This window comes from Symsagittifera roscoffensis, unplaced genomic scaffold, assembly GCF_963678635.1.
Source record: "Symsagittifera roscoffensis unplaced genomic scaffold, txSymRosc1.1 SCAFFOLD_242, whole genome shotgun sequence".
NCBI lineage: Eukaryota > Metazoa > Xenacoelomorpha > Acoela > Convolutidae > Symsagittifera > Symsagittifera roscoffensis.
In genome coordinates, this window is record NW_026970869.1 from 28,144 (window position 1) to 46,160 (window position 18,017).

General features: G+C 34.3%; 1 protein-coding gene across 1 annotated transcript in view; it reads right to left on the reverse strand.

Moving 5' to 3' along the window:
- Positions 1 to 574: 574 nt before the first annotated feature.
- LOC134856016 (annetocin receptor-like) overlaps positions 575 to 18,017 on the reverse strand; it is a gene marked incomplete at its 5' end in the record, with an annotated part of 45,341 nt that continues 27,898 nt past the window's right edge. Inside the window, 4 exon segments of the mRNA XM_063872388.1 lie at positions 575 to 762; positions 1,727 to 1,909; positions 2,719 to 2,865; positions 3,203 to 3,503. Coding sequence (XP_063728458.1) covers positions 575 to 762; positions 1,727 to 1,909; positions 2,719 to 2,865; positions 3,203 to 3,503 — 819 coding nt within the window.

The following is an 18,017-nucleotide window of genomic DNA, read 5'->3' on the forward strand; positions in this document are numbered from 1 at the left end:
GCTTACTACTTCAAGTAAATTAGAATCTCTGTTGTTGTATAATTCTAACAGCGTGAAAATTTTCAGAAAGTTTTTATAGAAAGTCTGAAAACCTCTTTGTAGATTTGTAAAATTTAAGATAGTTTGCGTCACAAACAATACTTTTTTCACGGACACTGGAAAAGTGTTTTGCAAAAATCATAAATCCTAAAACGAAACTTTAACTTTCGTGAAGTCTTAGCTAAAAGTACCGCGGCATCCAAACAAGGAGTCCGGGCCGGCCAGAGCTTACCAAAAAGCTTATGAAAATTCGCGCCAAAAATCTCAGCTTCGTTCCGAAGTGTCCCATCTCGATAGTGCCAGCTTCAAAAAGGCAAAAAGCGGAACCCCCGTGGTTTTCCTGTCAGACTTCGACACTCAGATGCAGTCAAACAGGCAAACTCACCAACGCGGTCTACCAGAAATATGTCGACTCCCAGTCGGGCAGTGAGGGCCAGTTCAGCTCCTCACTAATCACTCGTGGCACTAGATATCATGCAAACGCTTTCGACACCATTGTACTCGCCATTGCTTTCAGAATCGCCTATGGTGGTGCTTAATGTGTCCAAAGCTCTGTCACCACTCTGCCAGCGACCGAACCCTCAGGACCGAAAACGCCGTCACTCATATCCCCGTACACAATCACGGAAACATCCTGCACTTCATCATCCACTCCGGTCCCTGCACTCGTTCCTCCCAGTGAAGAGAAATCCACTTCTTTAGTCACCTTTCCTAGACCCGAGCCTACACAACCCCAATGAAAACAATTTACAGACGTCATGCTCCTCATACTCCTCAAGGCCGAAATAGGAAGGCTCCGGCCAGGTACGGTAGCCCCGTTCGCCATTCAGTTTGGGATGTGAAAGAAAATGTGATTTCAGTTTAGGATGTTCACCAGTGCCCTCTACAGATGCTGCCACCTCTACAATTACCCCAAAGCGCCAATTCATTCGGAAAAACATTGAAAGCTTAGCACAGCCAGGCTCGTTGCAACAAAGGCAGTACCCGATGGGCATCGTGTTCAAAGAATGATTCAATTTAGTGCAAGCCGTCAAAAACTTTCCCGCCTTAAAACTCTGTACAAACTTTCCAGTATCTTAATTTTTTTTGAGTCGTTAAATCAATTTATGCTGCCTTTTGCCTCTATTCATCCCCACCCAGGTGGTGGTACTTCATTTTGTTGTTATTCTTTTGAAAAAACTTTACTTTGCAAGTTTTTTGTGCCCCCGGGTATGTCATGCCACGCATCCACAATGTTTTTACGCTGCATCCTTTGTTGCAGTTTCTGCAGTGGCGCCACTTGGGCTAAGCTACCTGACATACGGTGCTATAGAAAAATCATCTGTCTGTATATCGGCTGACGAATCAGAACTTATTCTTTTGTTGCGTTAGTCTTAATAACAAACTTTATCCGCTACTTTCGTCCTTTAAAAACTTTATGAAGTTAGAGTAAATTCAGATGTTCGGATATTATATACTCTTCTATTCAGGTACTCATAATAGATGTACGTTACCTAATTATAAAAAAAATACACTTCACGTTTTACCACTGTGTTCGGTAAATGTCATCATCCCATTCCAAAGTGACTTATTTAATTGAATTTTTTTTATCGACCTATCTTGCAAATAGGCGTACAAAGTGCCCTATTGTATTCACATTCTCATATGCCTTATAATACGAAACAAATAATTAAGCTTTGGGCTTTACTTGAAGGTCCCTGTTGCATTAGACTCACCCATTTGAGTTTCATGCCTTTAGCCAGAAGTACTTCTGTGACGTAATAGGGGGTAATGGTTGCAATGAAGAGGATAGTCACAGTGGCTGTCATCAGCAACATCCGGTTGCGGGCACGGGCCATGGCATTACTGGAGCGACAGTGGTGTCTGAGGCCTGAAAAGATACAAGCGTCCTCTTACCCTCAGTGCTAATTAGTCTATATACTGCCTATAAAATGCCCTTCAACTATCCAAATTGCAAAGACTGGGCTTTGTTACTACTGAATTAGAATCTAAACGTATGATTGACCATTTAACTTGTCCTGTTTTATCCTTAGGGACGTCAGTTGCGATAACCGGATGCATATGGGAAAAACTATTTCTAGATTTGTACAATATGCTACTGAGCTGAACATACAAAGATGACACGAGGACAACATCATTTCTTGTAATTTGTTTTGGCAAAGATGAAACTCGATTTAAACAGCCGACCAGCAAAATATCTTGGCAAACACAATAAATCTACTCATATATGAGACCAAGTTGACATCCTGCCCTCCACACCCCCCGACCCCTTTCCCAAATCCGTTTAGGGGAGAGGTGAGAGGATGTTAATTTGGTTCTGAGTTCGAATTTTCAGCCAATCAGAATAGAGCATTTTACATGCAGCGCTAAATAGATTTAAATGAAAATGAACTGTGAGATAGAGGATCTTAATTAGGTCTATTTGGGGTGGTGGATGTTAACTTGATCCGGCCTTCTTTTGAAAAAGTACAAAAGTTAAAATTCATGCCAATAAACGTTTCAGGCAACTTTAATTTTTTACATTGAGTTATTTCGTTTCAGACCAAAGCCACCAAATAGCAGCTAATCCGCATTATGGCACTGAAACTGTTCAAAATTTATTGTTTCTTTCGATTTGGCCGATCCATAGTTTAATGGTAAGAAGGAGAGCAAATTTCAATTAACCGCTTGGTTGGATACCTTCATTCATTTCGGAGATGCTGTCTTGGGGCACTACTGCTGGCTGCAATCTCACATTCAGGGTGGTGGAGTTGGAATTGCAGGGGGTGTCTGCTCTTTTCAGGGGCCGCCCCTTTGACTCGGCATCTCCGCCGCCTTGCTGCATGTCTGAAAAGAAAAGAAGACAGAAGATGCAGCGAATTGTGCAGCAACGATTTCGGTTATTTTTAAAATCCAGCTAATTAAACACATTCCGCTTCCTCTCACCAACTCTAATCACTCGATTAGCTTTTTCATGCGCCTGTAGACGCAAACTTGCCTTAACTAATTGATAATATTCCTGTCAAGTGTCAACTGCGCTGAATTGGTCAAAACTGTTATTGTAAAAAACTGAAAGCCAAATCCCTTGTGTTGGTAAAACGATTCCTTATCTCAAAAAGCATCAAACATTATATAAATATCTGATAATTTAAAGAATTACTTTCGGGCTTAACGTAAAAATTACTGTTCATTTTGAGACTGCATTTCCTGGTGGATTTGTTGGAGTATATGGACCCATCATGGGTGCCATTTTGAGTGCCCCCGATGGCCTTGCTGGAGGTTGACCTCTTTCTCGCTTTGATTGACAGCTGGAACACCACGCACGCATAGCAGGCCACAGTGACCAGGAGGGGAACGAAGAAATGTAGTGTGGCGTAGATGATGTTGTAGAAGTTGCGCTGGTCATTGCTGGTGAATGAAGTCACTGAAGTGCACTGGAAATGCTCCTTCAGACCAGGAATCTCCGCATTCGTGTACACCACAGCCTGAAAACAGACAACACGTAACACGCATGCAAAATACTGAACCATCTTGAAACTAACTACAACTTCGATACGCTGACCCACGTTGGTATTATTTAACGAAATCCAAATTTATTTAATTCTACTACAACTTTTCTAACTTTTCTACTTGTAGACAATACATACTAATTTTGAGCCTTTTTGCGCAGAAAATCGCTTGCAGCGCATAAAATATGGTCAAATTAACGTATTGCTATAATTTGCGAGAGCTCGGAAAAAACTTCGTGGCTCTAAACGATTTCGTGGATCTAAAGAACGTCGACAAAACATGAGATTCTTTTGAAAATCTGCGACTAGTCGAGATAACTTTAAATCATACTGCGATTAAAGCTGCTCCTTCACAATTACTGATGATGCTAAAAGATACTAATGGAAGGCGAATTTTATTCATGATTTTCAAACACGTGATGCCTATTTTTCCTGATTACAAAATCAAAATAGTTTTTGAAATTGTTGAGTTATGACCTTTTGGGTGTACTCATAGAGTAATTTCAGATAAAGTACACCGTCTGCTCCTCGCGGATCTTATTTTCGGCCGGATAGATTCGTGCAACTTCTTAGTCTAATACCAATCTTAATCTTACTCTTATATCTCCTAGTCTCAATAGATCTAGTGTACACCGATTTATGCGAGTTAGTTCCAGAATGAGAACAAATGTATTCTATGTTTAATTCAAATTGTTCTGGTGTTGAAACTACAAGTAGTTTCAACACTTTACAAATAAATAGGTTGTTAGTTTTATGGAATATGATTGGTTAGTATTTAATATTTTATAGATATAAATTATCATAAAATTAACCAATTATAAATACTAGTTTAGATCTGGTTCCACCCATCCGCGGTTTAGAGAGTTTTCGTTCTTCAGTGTTCTATTGTAGTGGAGGATGGATGATGGTGTCTTTCTTTGGAAGTTGCGAGCATATTCTTTTTTACGATTAGGAAGAAAGATTGTTATCACGATCGTTTCGGGAGATCTTATCATGATTTCTGATTGGTTGTGATGAGTGTTGATTTGGTTGAATATAGAACAGCAATGTTCCAATCTCGTTCGGAAGTGGCATGTAGTTTAAATTTGGATGAAGTGCCTGGTGACTTGGATCTGTACGTATACTTGAACATCGAGATGGCCATTGTTCGGTTGCAATGGGTTTCCTTTGCTGCGATGCCAAGTCGTACTTTAATTTCGTTAAGTGTAATGACTGTAGGCAGCATGTCGGGTGTGTTTTGCCATTTCATAGTTGGAGTGTGATTGGGTTGTCAAGATCCTTGCTGCTCATCATTGAGTTGTATGTTATCTATATACTGCATGGTATTATTTACATATACAAATCTTTGTTAATTTTGTTTTTAGTTATGATCTTGTATTAATTTTTATCGCAAAAGCGTTATTGTATAGTTCGATTATTTTTATGAGAATAATTTACCCAGTTCTAAGCTTGTTTCAATCCGGTTTGGGTACCGTGGGTTTTCTTTTCTTAGTCATGCTGTTAGGTTGTGGTTTGTGCTGTTTAGTAAGCTGCGTTGATTAGTTTTGATTATTATATAATTCTTTTCCAACCGGGTTAAAGGAAAGTTTGAAATGTGTTAAGACTGGTTAGAGTTGTTATGAGTGAAAATTAAAACTTAAATTTATTATTTTAAACAATTCTTCGTGGGCGAGCTGTGCGATTGTGGACAGGATTGTGGGCGAGTGAATAATTAAAACTACAAAGAAGCGTCTTTGAAAAAGTTAGTACTGCTTTTAATTTATAGGCAACTTTTATTAATTTATTACTTTAAAATTATTAATTTTATTGCTTTATTTGGGGGGTTGAAATTATCAATTTATTTTCATTGTAAAAATATTTACTGCATATGGGAAAAGAATTTATGCATCGATTTATTGCTGTTTGGGGGAGAATTTTACTGCTTCAATTTATGAAATTGGTTAAAACAAATTTATGATTCTAGAAAAAAGTTTCCTGTTTTTTGTTTCGTTTTTCTTTTTTTTGTAGATGATTGATGATCGTGCCTGTGAAGACTAGAGAAAACGAGAAAACATTATAAAGAATGGTTAGTTTTTGTTCAAACTCGTTAGTAAAATTTATTTAATTCATTTTACCTTATTCGTCTGTGAACAATCCGTGGGTAAAATGTCGCTGATGATTTCTGATGATGTTAGTAACTGACCTATCAGACGAATGATGTTTTTAGTTTGGAGAAGTGGCCCAAGCAATTCGAGTGCTTCAATGATTTTGTGCTCTTCAGTGCTAGGTGAGAGTTCATAAGGTGTTTTTTGGATGAGGTTATAAAGTTTATGGTTATATCTGGTGTTATGGATGAGTTCTAGGACCAGGATTTCAACGGGCTGTAGGACTTCGTTTGGGACAATTAGTGGGTGGGATTCGTCTACGTTGAAGGTTTTGGTTAAGGGAAGTTTTGAGGGCTCTTAAGGGTCTTCCTAATTTTGTTTTTATTTATTGGATGATTGGGGGTATTTAAGAGATGTTTGTACTTTTAGGCTAAATGATCATGTCCTTTTTGTTCTTCAGGCTAATTTAATGTTTTTGCTTGAGGGAGTTTTGATGTCTAAGTTGGAACAAAATTGTTGATCTTTGTTCTACTTGATAGGGGAAGGTTGTAATATTGAGACTTTGTTTATTTCAGGTTTCAATGTTTAGCGGTTTGCTTATTTCTGACCTAGAGATCATTTAGTTATAGTTAAGGATTTGCTTGAGGGTGATTGTTTGTCGGCTAAAGAAGTTGTGTCTGAAATGAGGTGATGATTCTTAAAAGTTCTTATTGGCTGAACTTGAACGAGTTTGTTCAAGAGCTTTCAGCATGAATTTTGAGAAAATTTACGGGCTATGAAAAGATCTTTCAATAGGTGAAAACGTTAATTAATTTTAAAGTGGTTTCTGAAATTCAACTTTCTTTAATATTTTAGATTGTGGAATGAATGTTTATAATCTTTTCGTGGCTGATTTCGAAGTCGCGATGATTGTCTATGTTGAGATTATTTTTTGATCTTGTGCTCAAAATGGTGACTAACATTCATGAGCAACCATTGTAGGAGTGTCTGTAATTTGTTTTTGTCATTTTTTAAATTCAGTTTTTTGGTACTTGCGTTTCTTCGTTTTGAAAATAGTTTTCTAATCAATTGTTTTTGTTTGTTAATGATTTCCTTTCTTAGTGCTTGTCTTCTTGTTCTTATGCATCCTATTGTTTGTCTGTGTGGTGTGATTACGAGATCGTATCTTTCGTCGTTAATTATACAGTTGTGTAATATAATTGTTTGTTTGTTTCCTACATTGTCTCTTGACATAAGATTGATGGATGCAATATAGTGATTTCTAGTGTCTTAAACTGTTAGTTCTTACGATTTTTTGTTGTTAGTTTAACTTGAGGCATATTTGTCGGGTTGGAGAGAAAAACAAATATCGATTCGTAAGAATGATTTTTACTTTCTCGTGAATAATTCCAAGTTAAGATAGACTAAACTAATCTTACCTAGGGTTTGTGGTTTGTGATCAAGGGTTGGAGAATAGTAAATCGATCCACAATGTTCAGGTATAATTAGAACGAAAGTAGTTTGTTAGATATTTTTTATGACTTACTAGGTTTAATTGTTTTTAGCCTGGGTCATTTAAGAGGAAAGGGATCAAGTGAAGGATGAATATTTGAAGATCTTCACTTTTTATCCTAATTAGAATGGTTAGCTATTTGAAAAATTTCTGTTAATTTTGGGTCTTTAATAAGGGTTGGGTAGTGAATTGATATTTTAGGTCGTTAGACACTAATTAATATGGGAGGGGGAGAACAAAATTGTTCTATTTGATCCAAGGATAAGCCGTGGTGATCAGAAATTTAGATTAAGTTTTTTTTAATTTTGAAGATCCAAGGGAAGCCTTGACGATCAGAAATTAAGATTTATTTTGTTTTAATATAAAGATCCAAGGGAAGCCTTGATGATCAGAAATTTAGATTTCGTTTCATTTAATTTAAAGATCCAAAGGAAGCCTTGATGATCTGTTATTTTAAATCAAATTAATTTAAGTGAAAACAAAGATAAGCCTTGATAGTTTTTCGACAAAAGGTTAAGATAAAAAGGTTAAGTTTTTAGTTTTGATGATTCTTAGTTTTTGAGATTTGCTGTTATGTTTTAGGTAATGCAGCTGGGATGAAGGGATGATTTATAAATATTAACAATTGATGCTTTATACTAACTAATTTTTGTACTTTTATAATCAATAAATATTTTTTTCAAGATGTTTTTAATTTACTGCAGATTTTTAAAGAAGAACGACTAGTGTGGTTTTTATTTGTCGTTATTGTATAATTATTCGGTTTAGCGCTATGAAAGATTATGGAAGATGTTTCTTCAAAATTTTATGTCAGTAAATGAAAATTTAAATTTACTGCTAGAAGTATTCTAAATGTAAAAGTTTGATCTCGTTTTTGTCTTACAATCATGAAATCAATAGGTAGATTTCTTCCTAGTCGTATGTCGTCTCTTGTCCGAGGTCTTCTTCCAATACCGGGTAGTTCTCGTATTGTTCGGAATCTTGCATCTGATCTTTTGAGTCGTAGAGACATTTCTACTAAATTTTTCTCATTTAACATTTTGTAAAATGTTGTATTTGTCTAATTCTAATCTGTTTTTTCTAAATCTAGGTTAGTTTAGATCTGTCCGAGACCTTTGATCGCACCAGATGAGTTATGACCTTTTGGGTGTACTCATAGAGTAATTTCAGATAAGGTACACCGTCTGCTCCTCGCGCTATCTTATTTTCGGCCGGATAGATTCGTGCAACTTCTTAGTCTAATACCAATCTTAGTCTTACTCTTATATCTCCTAGTCTCAATAGATCTAGTGTACACCGGTTTATGCGAGTTATTTCCAGGATGAGAACAACTGTATTCTAAGCTTAATTCACATTGTTCTGGCTTTGAAACTACAAGTAATTTCAACACTTACAAACAAGTGGGTTGTTAGTTTGATTGAGTATGATTGGTTAGTATTCAATATTTTATAGATATAAAATATCGAATAATATCCATTAATAAATTCTAGTTTAGATCTGGTTCCAATGTTCTCTAACATTTACTGAAAAAACTATTGATTAATTGGTTTAAAAAATTAACAGTCTTAAAAGGAAGACGACAAGTTTTGGAAAGTTGTACTACGAGAGTTAGTAAAAACTTTTAACTTGCAACCAGTAAATGGAAATTTAGTCAGAAAAAAAAACAGTTTAAAATTTTTCATCTTCAAACAAAGTACTAATGAAAGTATAAGGCATTAAAACGTAAATACAATACATAAATATTAAAACCAAAAAAATATATAAAAACTGTTTCGTTACAGATAATTCCATTTCACAAATTTTTTCTGCCTATCTGATTCATTAGATTTGAATCATCGTTGCTTTTTTGTTCTCCGGGGTATTGCCTCGACAAACTTCGAGGGTCGTGCATGATACTTGTTAGATAATTACTGATGTTGCATTATTTCATTACTGATGATTCACTTCAAATCAATATTCTCCAAAACCTCAGGAAAAACTTTCAAGGGAGAAAAAACTCGATATATTCATTACTCTTATCGGATAATTTAGCCTCCATGTTTGTGTTCAGCAAAGATAATTTTTTAAGCTACTGAAACCAACGCTTCTCCGTAGTAGATTGTATAAAAAATTGAGTATTCATTTCCCACACCCGCCAATTCCGACAGTTGCTAAAACGTTTTGAGCTACTGGACTTTCGAACTTTCTACTTTTCGTATGAGTTTAAAAGTGAGTCCTCATAAAAAATTATACAAGCTGACAAACAAGCAATTGACCGTTAATGGAAGGTGGAGAGAAAATTATGTAACTTTTTGAATGGCCCTCAAACTGAGAGACATATTGTGTCATAATATTTGCAAAAAAATGTTCCAAAATACAGAATTTACTAATTAATCTTTCAGTGAATAGAAAAACGAAATGAATAATTGTTCCGACTTTCGATACGAAAGTAACGGAATATTTGTGCTCGGGGTGGGTTTTTTTTCTTGAGACAAATTTCGACTTTTTAACAACCTATTTGTAAGAACTTCTCTATTGTTCGAAATAAATTGTCACCTTGATTGCACCTGTGATTATTTTTGTAAAATTATGGGGTTTTAACATTGCCAATTTGGGAAAGTTACCGTGCAAAGTATATTGTGCTTTCAACGCGCAAGCGGAGAATTAATCCCTTTTGAAAATTGTTCCAAATTGAGTTGATCTTTTCTATTCGATGTTTTCGATACTTTGCTGTATGCGAACTATATTACTTTGTACGCAACATAGCCTGTCATGGAATGACTTGGAAAAACATCCTAAAAAATAAAAAAAGAGTTTGACACAATTTCGCTTTTAAAAAACTATGTCAACTTTGATTTCGTAATTTACGGTCCAAAATTTTACTGGTCAATTAAGGGATTTTTTTTTTTCAATTTTTTCACAACAAAGTTCTCCCTGCAGGCAAGTTTTGTGAAAAAAGTGGTCGAAAATGCTTATTTTTGTCTCTATTTGTAATTTTTTGATTAAAAACTTCAGTTTCATTTTTGTTCCGATTTTTGTAACACAAATAACGGAATATTTGTGCTCGGGGTGGGTTTTTTTTTCTTGAGACAAATTTCGACTTTTTAACTAGCCATTTTTGACAGATTTTTTTTATCATTTGAAAGGTATTGTTGTCCTGAGCTCAAATTTGAAAAGATACCTCACCTGTGATCATTTTTCGTAAAGTTATTGGGGTTTAAAGATTGGGACAATTAACGCGCGATATTTTCGCGCTATTAACGCGTAAGCGGAGAGTTAATCCGTCTTAGATATCGTTCCAAATTGGTTTAAACGAAGCTTATTTGCCATAATTGATTTGTTACAAGTAGCGAAATCTATCCTTTTGTACTTTAAATGGCGTGTGGGGAGATGATTTTCATAAAAAATTTCAAATTTTAGAAAAAAAAAAACAATTTCCTTTTATTTTATTACTTTCAATTTTTTAATGCCATTACTGCTCCATAAGCCTTAATAGGCAGTCGGAACATCCAGGGTTTCGCCCTGATACGAGCAGTCTTGTTTCTACTTTTACTGGTTCTTAATTTTAAATCCAGTTTTAAATTAAGTTTTTGAAAAATAACAGAAGAGCACGAGCACATTAATAAAAGGTTTCTTCAACAACGTAATCCATTGCTCTGGTATTTACATTGTATTTGCTTTAAATTTCCATTAGTTTGTCAACAATTGTATTACGAAGGGTTTTTGAAAAATGTTCGATTTTGCAAAAAAACTGAAAGCGGTTGTTACCACTACTTCCTTCATTTTCATTTTGAAGTTTATAAAAAAACAGAGTTGACTGCAGACCAGTTTTGAGCATATTTTAGAGTTTCAGACGTAGCTAGAGGGGTAAACGTTAGCAAGAAAATATCGTTTTTGGAACAATCGAGAGAACATTTATCTAAAGAAAAAAGTGAAAAGCAACCTGAATTTTTTGTCTTTTTTTCCTAAATATTTTTATTTTGTTGTAGATTTTCTAGAAAAAAAAATCGAAATTGATTTAATGTTTCCCCAGAAAACGTGGTTTGCAAATTACTTGTTTTCTCAAAATTTTACGACTATCCTTTTCGGTACAGTTCCCTAAAAATCCTCTAAAATAATAACAAAACTGCTCGTATCAGGGCGAAACCCTGAAAGTTCCGACTGCCTTTTAAGGTTTATGGAGCAGTAAAAATTAAATGTGATAAAATAAAATGAATTTTTTTTCTAAAATTTCAAATTTTTTATGAAAATCATCCCCCCACAGGCCATATAAAGTACAAAAGGACAGATTTAGCTCCTTGTAACAAATCAATTATGGCAAATAAGCTTCTTCCAACCACCAACTTGGAACGATTTCTAAGACTGATTAAATCTCCGCTTACGCGTTAATAGTGCGAACTAAATCGCGCGCTAATTGTCGCAAACTGGCCAAAATGCCAATCTTTAGACCTCCCTAAATTTTACAAAAAATAGTAAACAGGTAAAATATTTTTGCAAATTTAAACTCAAGACAACAATGCCTTTCATATGATATCAAAAATTCCGTCAAAGATGGCTAGTTAAAAAGTTGAAATTTGTCTGAAGAAAAAAAACCCACCCCGAGCACAAATATTCCGTTACTTTCGTATCGAAAGTCGGAACAACAAGACTGCTCGTATCAGGCCCCCACGCGCCATATAAAATACAAAGTGATAAATTTCGCTCCTAGTAACAACTCAATTATGGCAAACAAGCTTCCTTCAACCAATTTGGAACGATTTCTAGGACGGATCAAATCTCCGCTTACGCGTTAATAGCGCGAAATATATCTCGCATTAATTAATTTCCCAAATTGGCCCTAATGACAATCTTTAAACCCCCATAATTTTACGAAAAACGATCACAGGTGAAATAACTTTTCAAAAGCTCAGGACAACAATAACTTTCAAATGATATAACAAAATTCTGACAAAAATGGCTAGTTAAAAAGTTGAAATTTGTTCGAAGAAAAAAAACCCACCCCGAGCACAAATATTCCGTTATTTGTGTTACAAAAATCGGAACAAAAATGAAACTGAAGTTTTTAATCAAAAAATTACAAATAGAGACAAAAATAAGCATTTTCGACCACTTTTTTCTCAAAACTTGCCTGCAGGGAGAACTTTGTTGTGAAAAAATTGAAAAAAAAATCCCTTAATTGACCAGTAAAATTTTGGACCGTTAATTACGAAATCAAAGTTGACATAGTTTTTTAAAAGCGAAATTGTGTCAAACTCTTTTTTTATTTTTTAGAGATGTTTTTCCAAGTCATTCCATGACAGGCTATGTTGCGTACAAAGTAATATAGTTCGCATACAGCAAAGTATCGAAAACATCGAATAGAAAAGATCAACTCAATTTGGAACAATTTTCAAAAGGATTAATTCTCCGCTTGCGCGTTGAAAGCACAATATACTTTGCACGGTAACTTTCCCAAATGCTAAAACCCCATAATTTTACAAAAATAATCACAGGTGCAATCAAGGTGACAATTTATTTCGAACAATAGAGAAGTTCTTACAAATAGGTTGTTAAAAGTCGAAATTTTTCTCGGGAAAAACCACCCCGAGTAATTTTTTGTGTCATTCCTGTTTTGTTGTTTTGTTACAAATGAAAGTAAAGACTGCTCTGCTCGTGTTACAGCAGCGAAATAATTAATCCGTTCAGGCTATATTTTGTTTGCGAGAGTTTCGGCCTACTAATATTCACCGCAACAGCCGAATCTATTACACAGTGTTAAGCCATGAAGAATGAATCCAGGCTGTGCCGTTTCTTCCATTACTCCCTTATGTGGTATTCGCCCATCTGTTTATCAATAATTTTTACAAAAGTATGTACTCTTTTTCATCAATGCGAGCGCAGGATGTCTTTTTAAGAGAAAGAATCCTTTTGTGATCTATTTGAGCATTACACGGCATTACACTCACGTTATATTTTGATCGCAGCTAGTTTCTAATCAATGCAAACATCTTAGAAATTATTTAACTGAAAAGCATGTATGCGAAATAGAATATCAGAAAAAATTGACCCTTTGTAGATTTTTTTTATTTTTTGTTTCTCCGCCTAAGATCAACCGTATGCCTAAACAGGCCTCCCATTCAATCATTATTCCTTTAGTTTTTGTTCCAGAAAATAATTTGGGCTTTGCGGGCAATCAATGGTAGCAATTAGCAGCAAACTCTAAATTTGGAATGGGCTTGAGAAAGAAATTCACCACCGCGCTCGATTAACTCCCATTGATCATCCCGGAGAAATTTTGAAGAGGGCTCACAAATTAGTCAACATTTGGCCAGCTCAGAATTCGCAACCTACCCTAGTCGATCAAGGGAGGTTATCTTGCAAGATCTTGCAAGAATCTTGCAAGATTCTTTTAAAGAGGATGCATCTCTTTAAAAGATCTTGCAAGATTCTTGCAAGATCTTGCAAGATAACTTCCTTTAAAGATAATCTTTCTTGCAAGATCTTTAAAGATACAATTTTTTTGGGCAAAAACAGCTTTACAAGCGAAGACAACCAAGTAGCGTTCGTGGAAGAAGGAAGCAATCTTAGCTACGCATACATACACACAGCCCGCTAGGCGGTTGCCCCCAGAAAGCTTCTTTTTTTAAAACTTTTTTTGTGATAGGCGGCTATCTTCAAGTTTTGATCGACTACTTATACCTTAATCTCTCAAAATAGGAAAAACACAATTTACATCAATTGAGAGCATAAATTTAAAGAAATAAAAACAGGTAAAGATTAAGCACAAGATGAACGCAAGTAAACATTAAAAAATAACACTGACATTGTTGAAAAATCTCAACTTTCAAAACTCAAAGAAAAAAATAGAAGCCCTTTAAGCTCTTTAAATTTCTAGAACAATTTATGATGGGCGCTTTTTTGATAACATGAACCCGACTTGAGAAAACTGGATCAATAAGTAAAGTTTTTATTCTCTGGAAATCTAAAAAGTAAATTCCACTTTCAAAACTAGAAATCGATAGTCGAAAAAACTAAATATCCCCGGTTTGAACTAATTAAAGCAATTCGTCACAAAAATTTTTTGGCCAATAATCCTTCAATTTTCGCAAACCAGTAGCCGCAATAATTGCGAATAAATTAAAAAGATTTGATTGGTTGATACTTTTAATCTCATTGAATAAATTAACAACAAATATGCGACTACTTTTTAACGCATGATTTTTGTCTAATTTTATTCGTTAAGCATTTAGAAACATCTCGTTCTAGAAATTTTATTCGTTAAGCATCTCGTTCTAGAAACAATTTTTTTGATCTTACACCTAATTTCTGTTATTTTTTTTGTGTTTTTCGACAGAAATTTTGGGATGGTTATCTTGCAAGATTCTTGCAAGATTCTTGCAAGATAGCCTCCCTCTTTCAAGATTCTTGCAAGATAACCTCCATCTTGCAAGATCTTGCAAGATAACCTCCATCTTGCAAGATCTTGCAAGATAACCTCCCTTGATCGACTAGGGTAGTTTTGCAGGGAATTAACGAGGCTAAAATTTTACGAAAAAAAAACTTTTTCAGTCATGAACTCATTGTCTTTTTGGGCAGTTATTATGTTCATTCGTTTAAAAGTCTAAGGATGAACACCACAATTATTTTAATCGGCAAAATAGGTCAAATTGAGACAAAACGCTCCTTAGCAAAAATATTTCAAGTTTTCGTCAAAAATTTTAAAAATATATATGATAGACGAAGTTAGAAAGACAAGACTGCTCGCTTCAAGGCGAAGCCCTGAATGATTCTACTGCCTCTTCAGGTATATGACGCCGTGTTACAAGAAAAATTTGAAAAAAAAAAACATTTCTAAAAAATGAAAAAAAAATTAAAGTTTTTTGGAGATTTTTTAAAACAAACCCCACACGCTATGTAACGTACGAAGTAATATATTTTGCATGTTTTAAATGTATTAAATGTATCAAATAGCATGCCTCAATTCAATTTTGAACAATTTCTTAGAGGGATTGAATTTCCACTCACGCACTAATACCGCGAATTATATCACCAATTTGGAACGATTTCTGAGACGGATTAACTGTCGCGCGTTAATCGTCCTAAATTGGCAAAAATGACAATATTTAAAAACCCAAAATTTAACAAAAAGTTATCACTGGTGAAACATTTTTTGAAATTAAACGCATGACACCAATATCCTTCGAAAAAGAAAAGAAAATTTTGTGAAACGACAACAGTTAAGAAGTGGAAATTTGTGGGGAGAAAGAAAACCATCCCGAGTTCAGTTTTTCCATCAGTTTTGTCGACAGTTGGAGCAATGGAGAATTTATACGGACCGCATAAACTTTATACACGGAAACTTTTCAAGAACTTTTATATTTTAAAATTTTTACAGATTAACGTAATTAGAGAACCGATTTATCTACAACCATTTTTCAAACGATACTCGAATCTCAACAAATATAATCATTATATTTTCACCAAAATTAATTGTCCAGACTTTCGATACGAAAGTAACGGAACATTTGTGCTCGGGTGGGTTTTTTTTTCTTCAGACAAATTTCGACTTTTTAACTAGCCATTTTAGACAGAAATTTTTTTAAATCATTCAAAAAGTTTTGTTGTCCTGAGCTTAAATTTGAAAAGATATCTCACCTGTGATTGTTTTTTGTAAAGCTAAGGGGGTTCAATTATTGCCATTTTGGCCCATTGGGGACAATTAACGCGCGATGAATTTCGCGATATTAACGCGTAAGCGGAGAGTTAATCCGTCTTAGAAATCGTTCCAAATTGGTTGAAAGAAGCTTATTTGTCATAATTGATGTGTTACAATGAGGAAAATTTATGCATTTGAACTTTATATGACGTGTGGGGGATGATTTCATAAAATATTTTAGAATTTTAGAATTTTTTTTTTTCATTTTATTTTCTTACATTTATTTTTTTAAGTTACTGCTGCTCCATAAACCTTAAAAAGCAGTCGGAACCTTCAGGGTTTCGCCCTGATACGAGCAGTCTTGTTAAGTTTTAGTGCCAAAATATTCAAGTGTTTATTTTTTTTAAACATGTATATAATCTGTAGATAATCTTTCTAGTCTGAATATAATCTTTGTACAACAAAACCTGCTCATAATGTTTAGATAATCTTTATTGTTCCGACTTTCGATACAAAAGTAACGGAATATTTGTGCTCGGGGTGGGTTTTTTTTTCTTCAGACAAATTTCGACTTTTTAACTAGCCATTTTTGACGGAATTTTTTTATATCATTCGAAAGGTATTGTTGTCCTGAGCTCAAATTTGAAAAGATATTTTACCTGTGATCATTTTTCGTAAAATTACAGGGGTTTAAATATTGCAATTTTGGCCAATTTGGGACAATTAACGCGCGATATTTCGCGCTATTAACGCGTAAGCGGAGAGTTAATCCGTCTTAGAAATTGTTGCAAATTGGTCAAAAGAAGCTTATTTGCCATAATTGGTGTGACAAGGAGCGAAATCTATCTTTTTTTATATGGCGTGTGGGGGGATGATTTTCACAAAAAATTTAAAATTTTAGAAAAAAAAATTTCATTTTTCTTATTTCATTGAATTTTTTAATGTTATTACTGCTCCATAAACCTTAAAAGGCAGTCGGAACATTCAGGGCTTCGCCCTGATACGAGCAGTCTTGTTTAGTCTGTAAAATTGCTTGTTTCGTCCAAAGTTATAGATATCGTAGCAGTTTTATTTCTGATCATCCAAAAATATGTACATATTAAATACAGATTAAATGCTGATTTTCTCAACATCATACTCGCCAACCAGATATTATGAGTACATTGAAATTAAATTGATGCTTCTTGTATACTGATTCTATTTAGATTATATTCAGGTTTCTACAGATTATACTCAGTTTTATACAGGTTTTATACAACCTCTATACATATTATATAAAGATTATATGCTGATTATCTCAACATACTGCCCAACCAGATATTATACGCATAATGATTTTGAATTGTAAAGAATGCTTTTGCTTAAATTTTTGTACTGATGCTTGTTCTGAAAAAAAAAAATTAAAATCAGAGTTGTGAAATGAGTCGCAGGACAAACTAATTGCTCAGTTTAAATTTTTCTAGTTGATGTTTTTCCTAGTTTTTCTGATGTTTTTCCTAAGGAATTGCGTAAAATTACACTCACGTTAATCTGTAGGTTTTTCTATAAAAGAGATCTTTATCAATTTATAACTTAGCGGGAAGGGTTCGCCCGGAAAATTTTTTTACTACTAATGCAAAACTTCTTCACAGTCATTTATAACAATAACCAGTCCAGCGCATTTCTGTTGGAAGAAAATCAGCACAAATTTGAAAAGTTAAATTATAACGACAAGTTTTTGCTGCTGCAAGATATTTCCACATTACTGATTTTTAATTTTGTTTTCTTATCAACTATTGGCAAAAAGTATTAACTGTAAAATTTCACTTTAATTTATTTACTCCAATTTTTTAACTGGCTGGTATGTTGAGAGAATCAGTATATATTTGTGTGTAATATGTATACACTCTGAATATAGTCTGTTTGTAACTTGTATGTAATCACTATATACTTTTGTAGATAATAAATATTTCAAATGTCGATATCCTGTAAACAAATTATATAGGATTTGTTTGTAGTGTGCATTGATACAGAATAGTTTATTGTTCCGACTTTCGATACGAAAGTAACGGAATATTTGTGCTCGGGGTGGGTTTTTTTTTTCTTCAGACAAATTTCGACTTTTTAACTAGCCATTCTTGACGGAATTTTTAAATATCATTCGAAAGCTATTGTTGTCCTGAGCTTAAATTTGAAAAAATATTTCACCTGTGACCACTTTTCGTAAAGTTATGGGGGTTTAAAGATTGCAATTTCGGCCAATTTGGAACAATTAACGCGCGATATTTTTCGCGCTATTAACGCGTACGCGGAGATTTAAT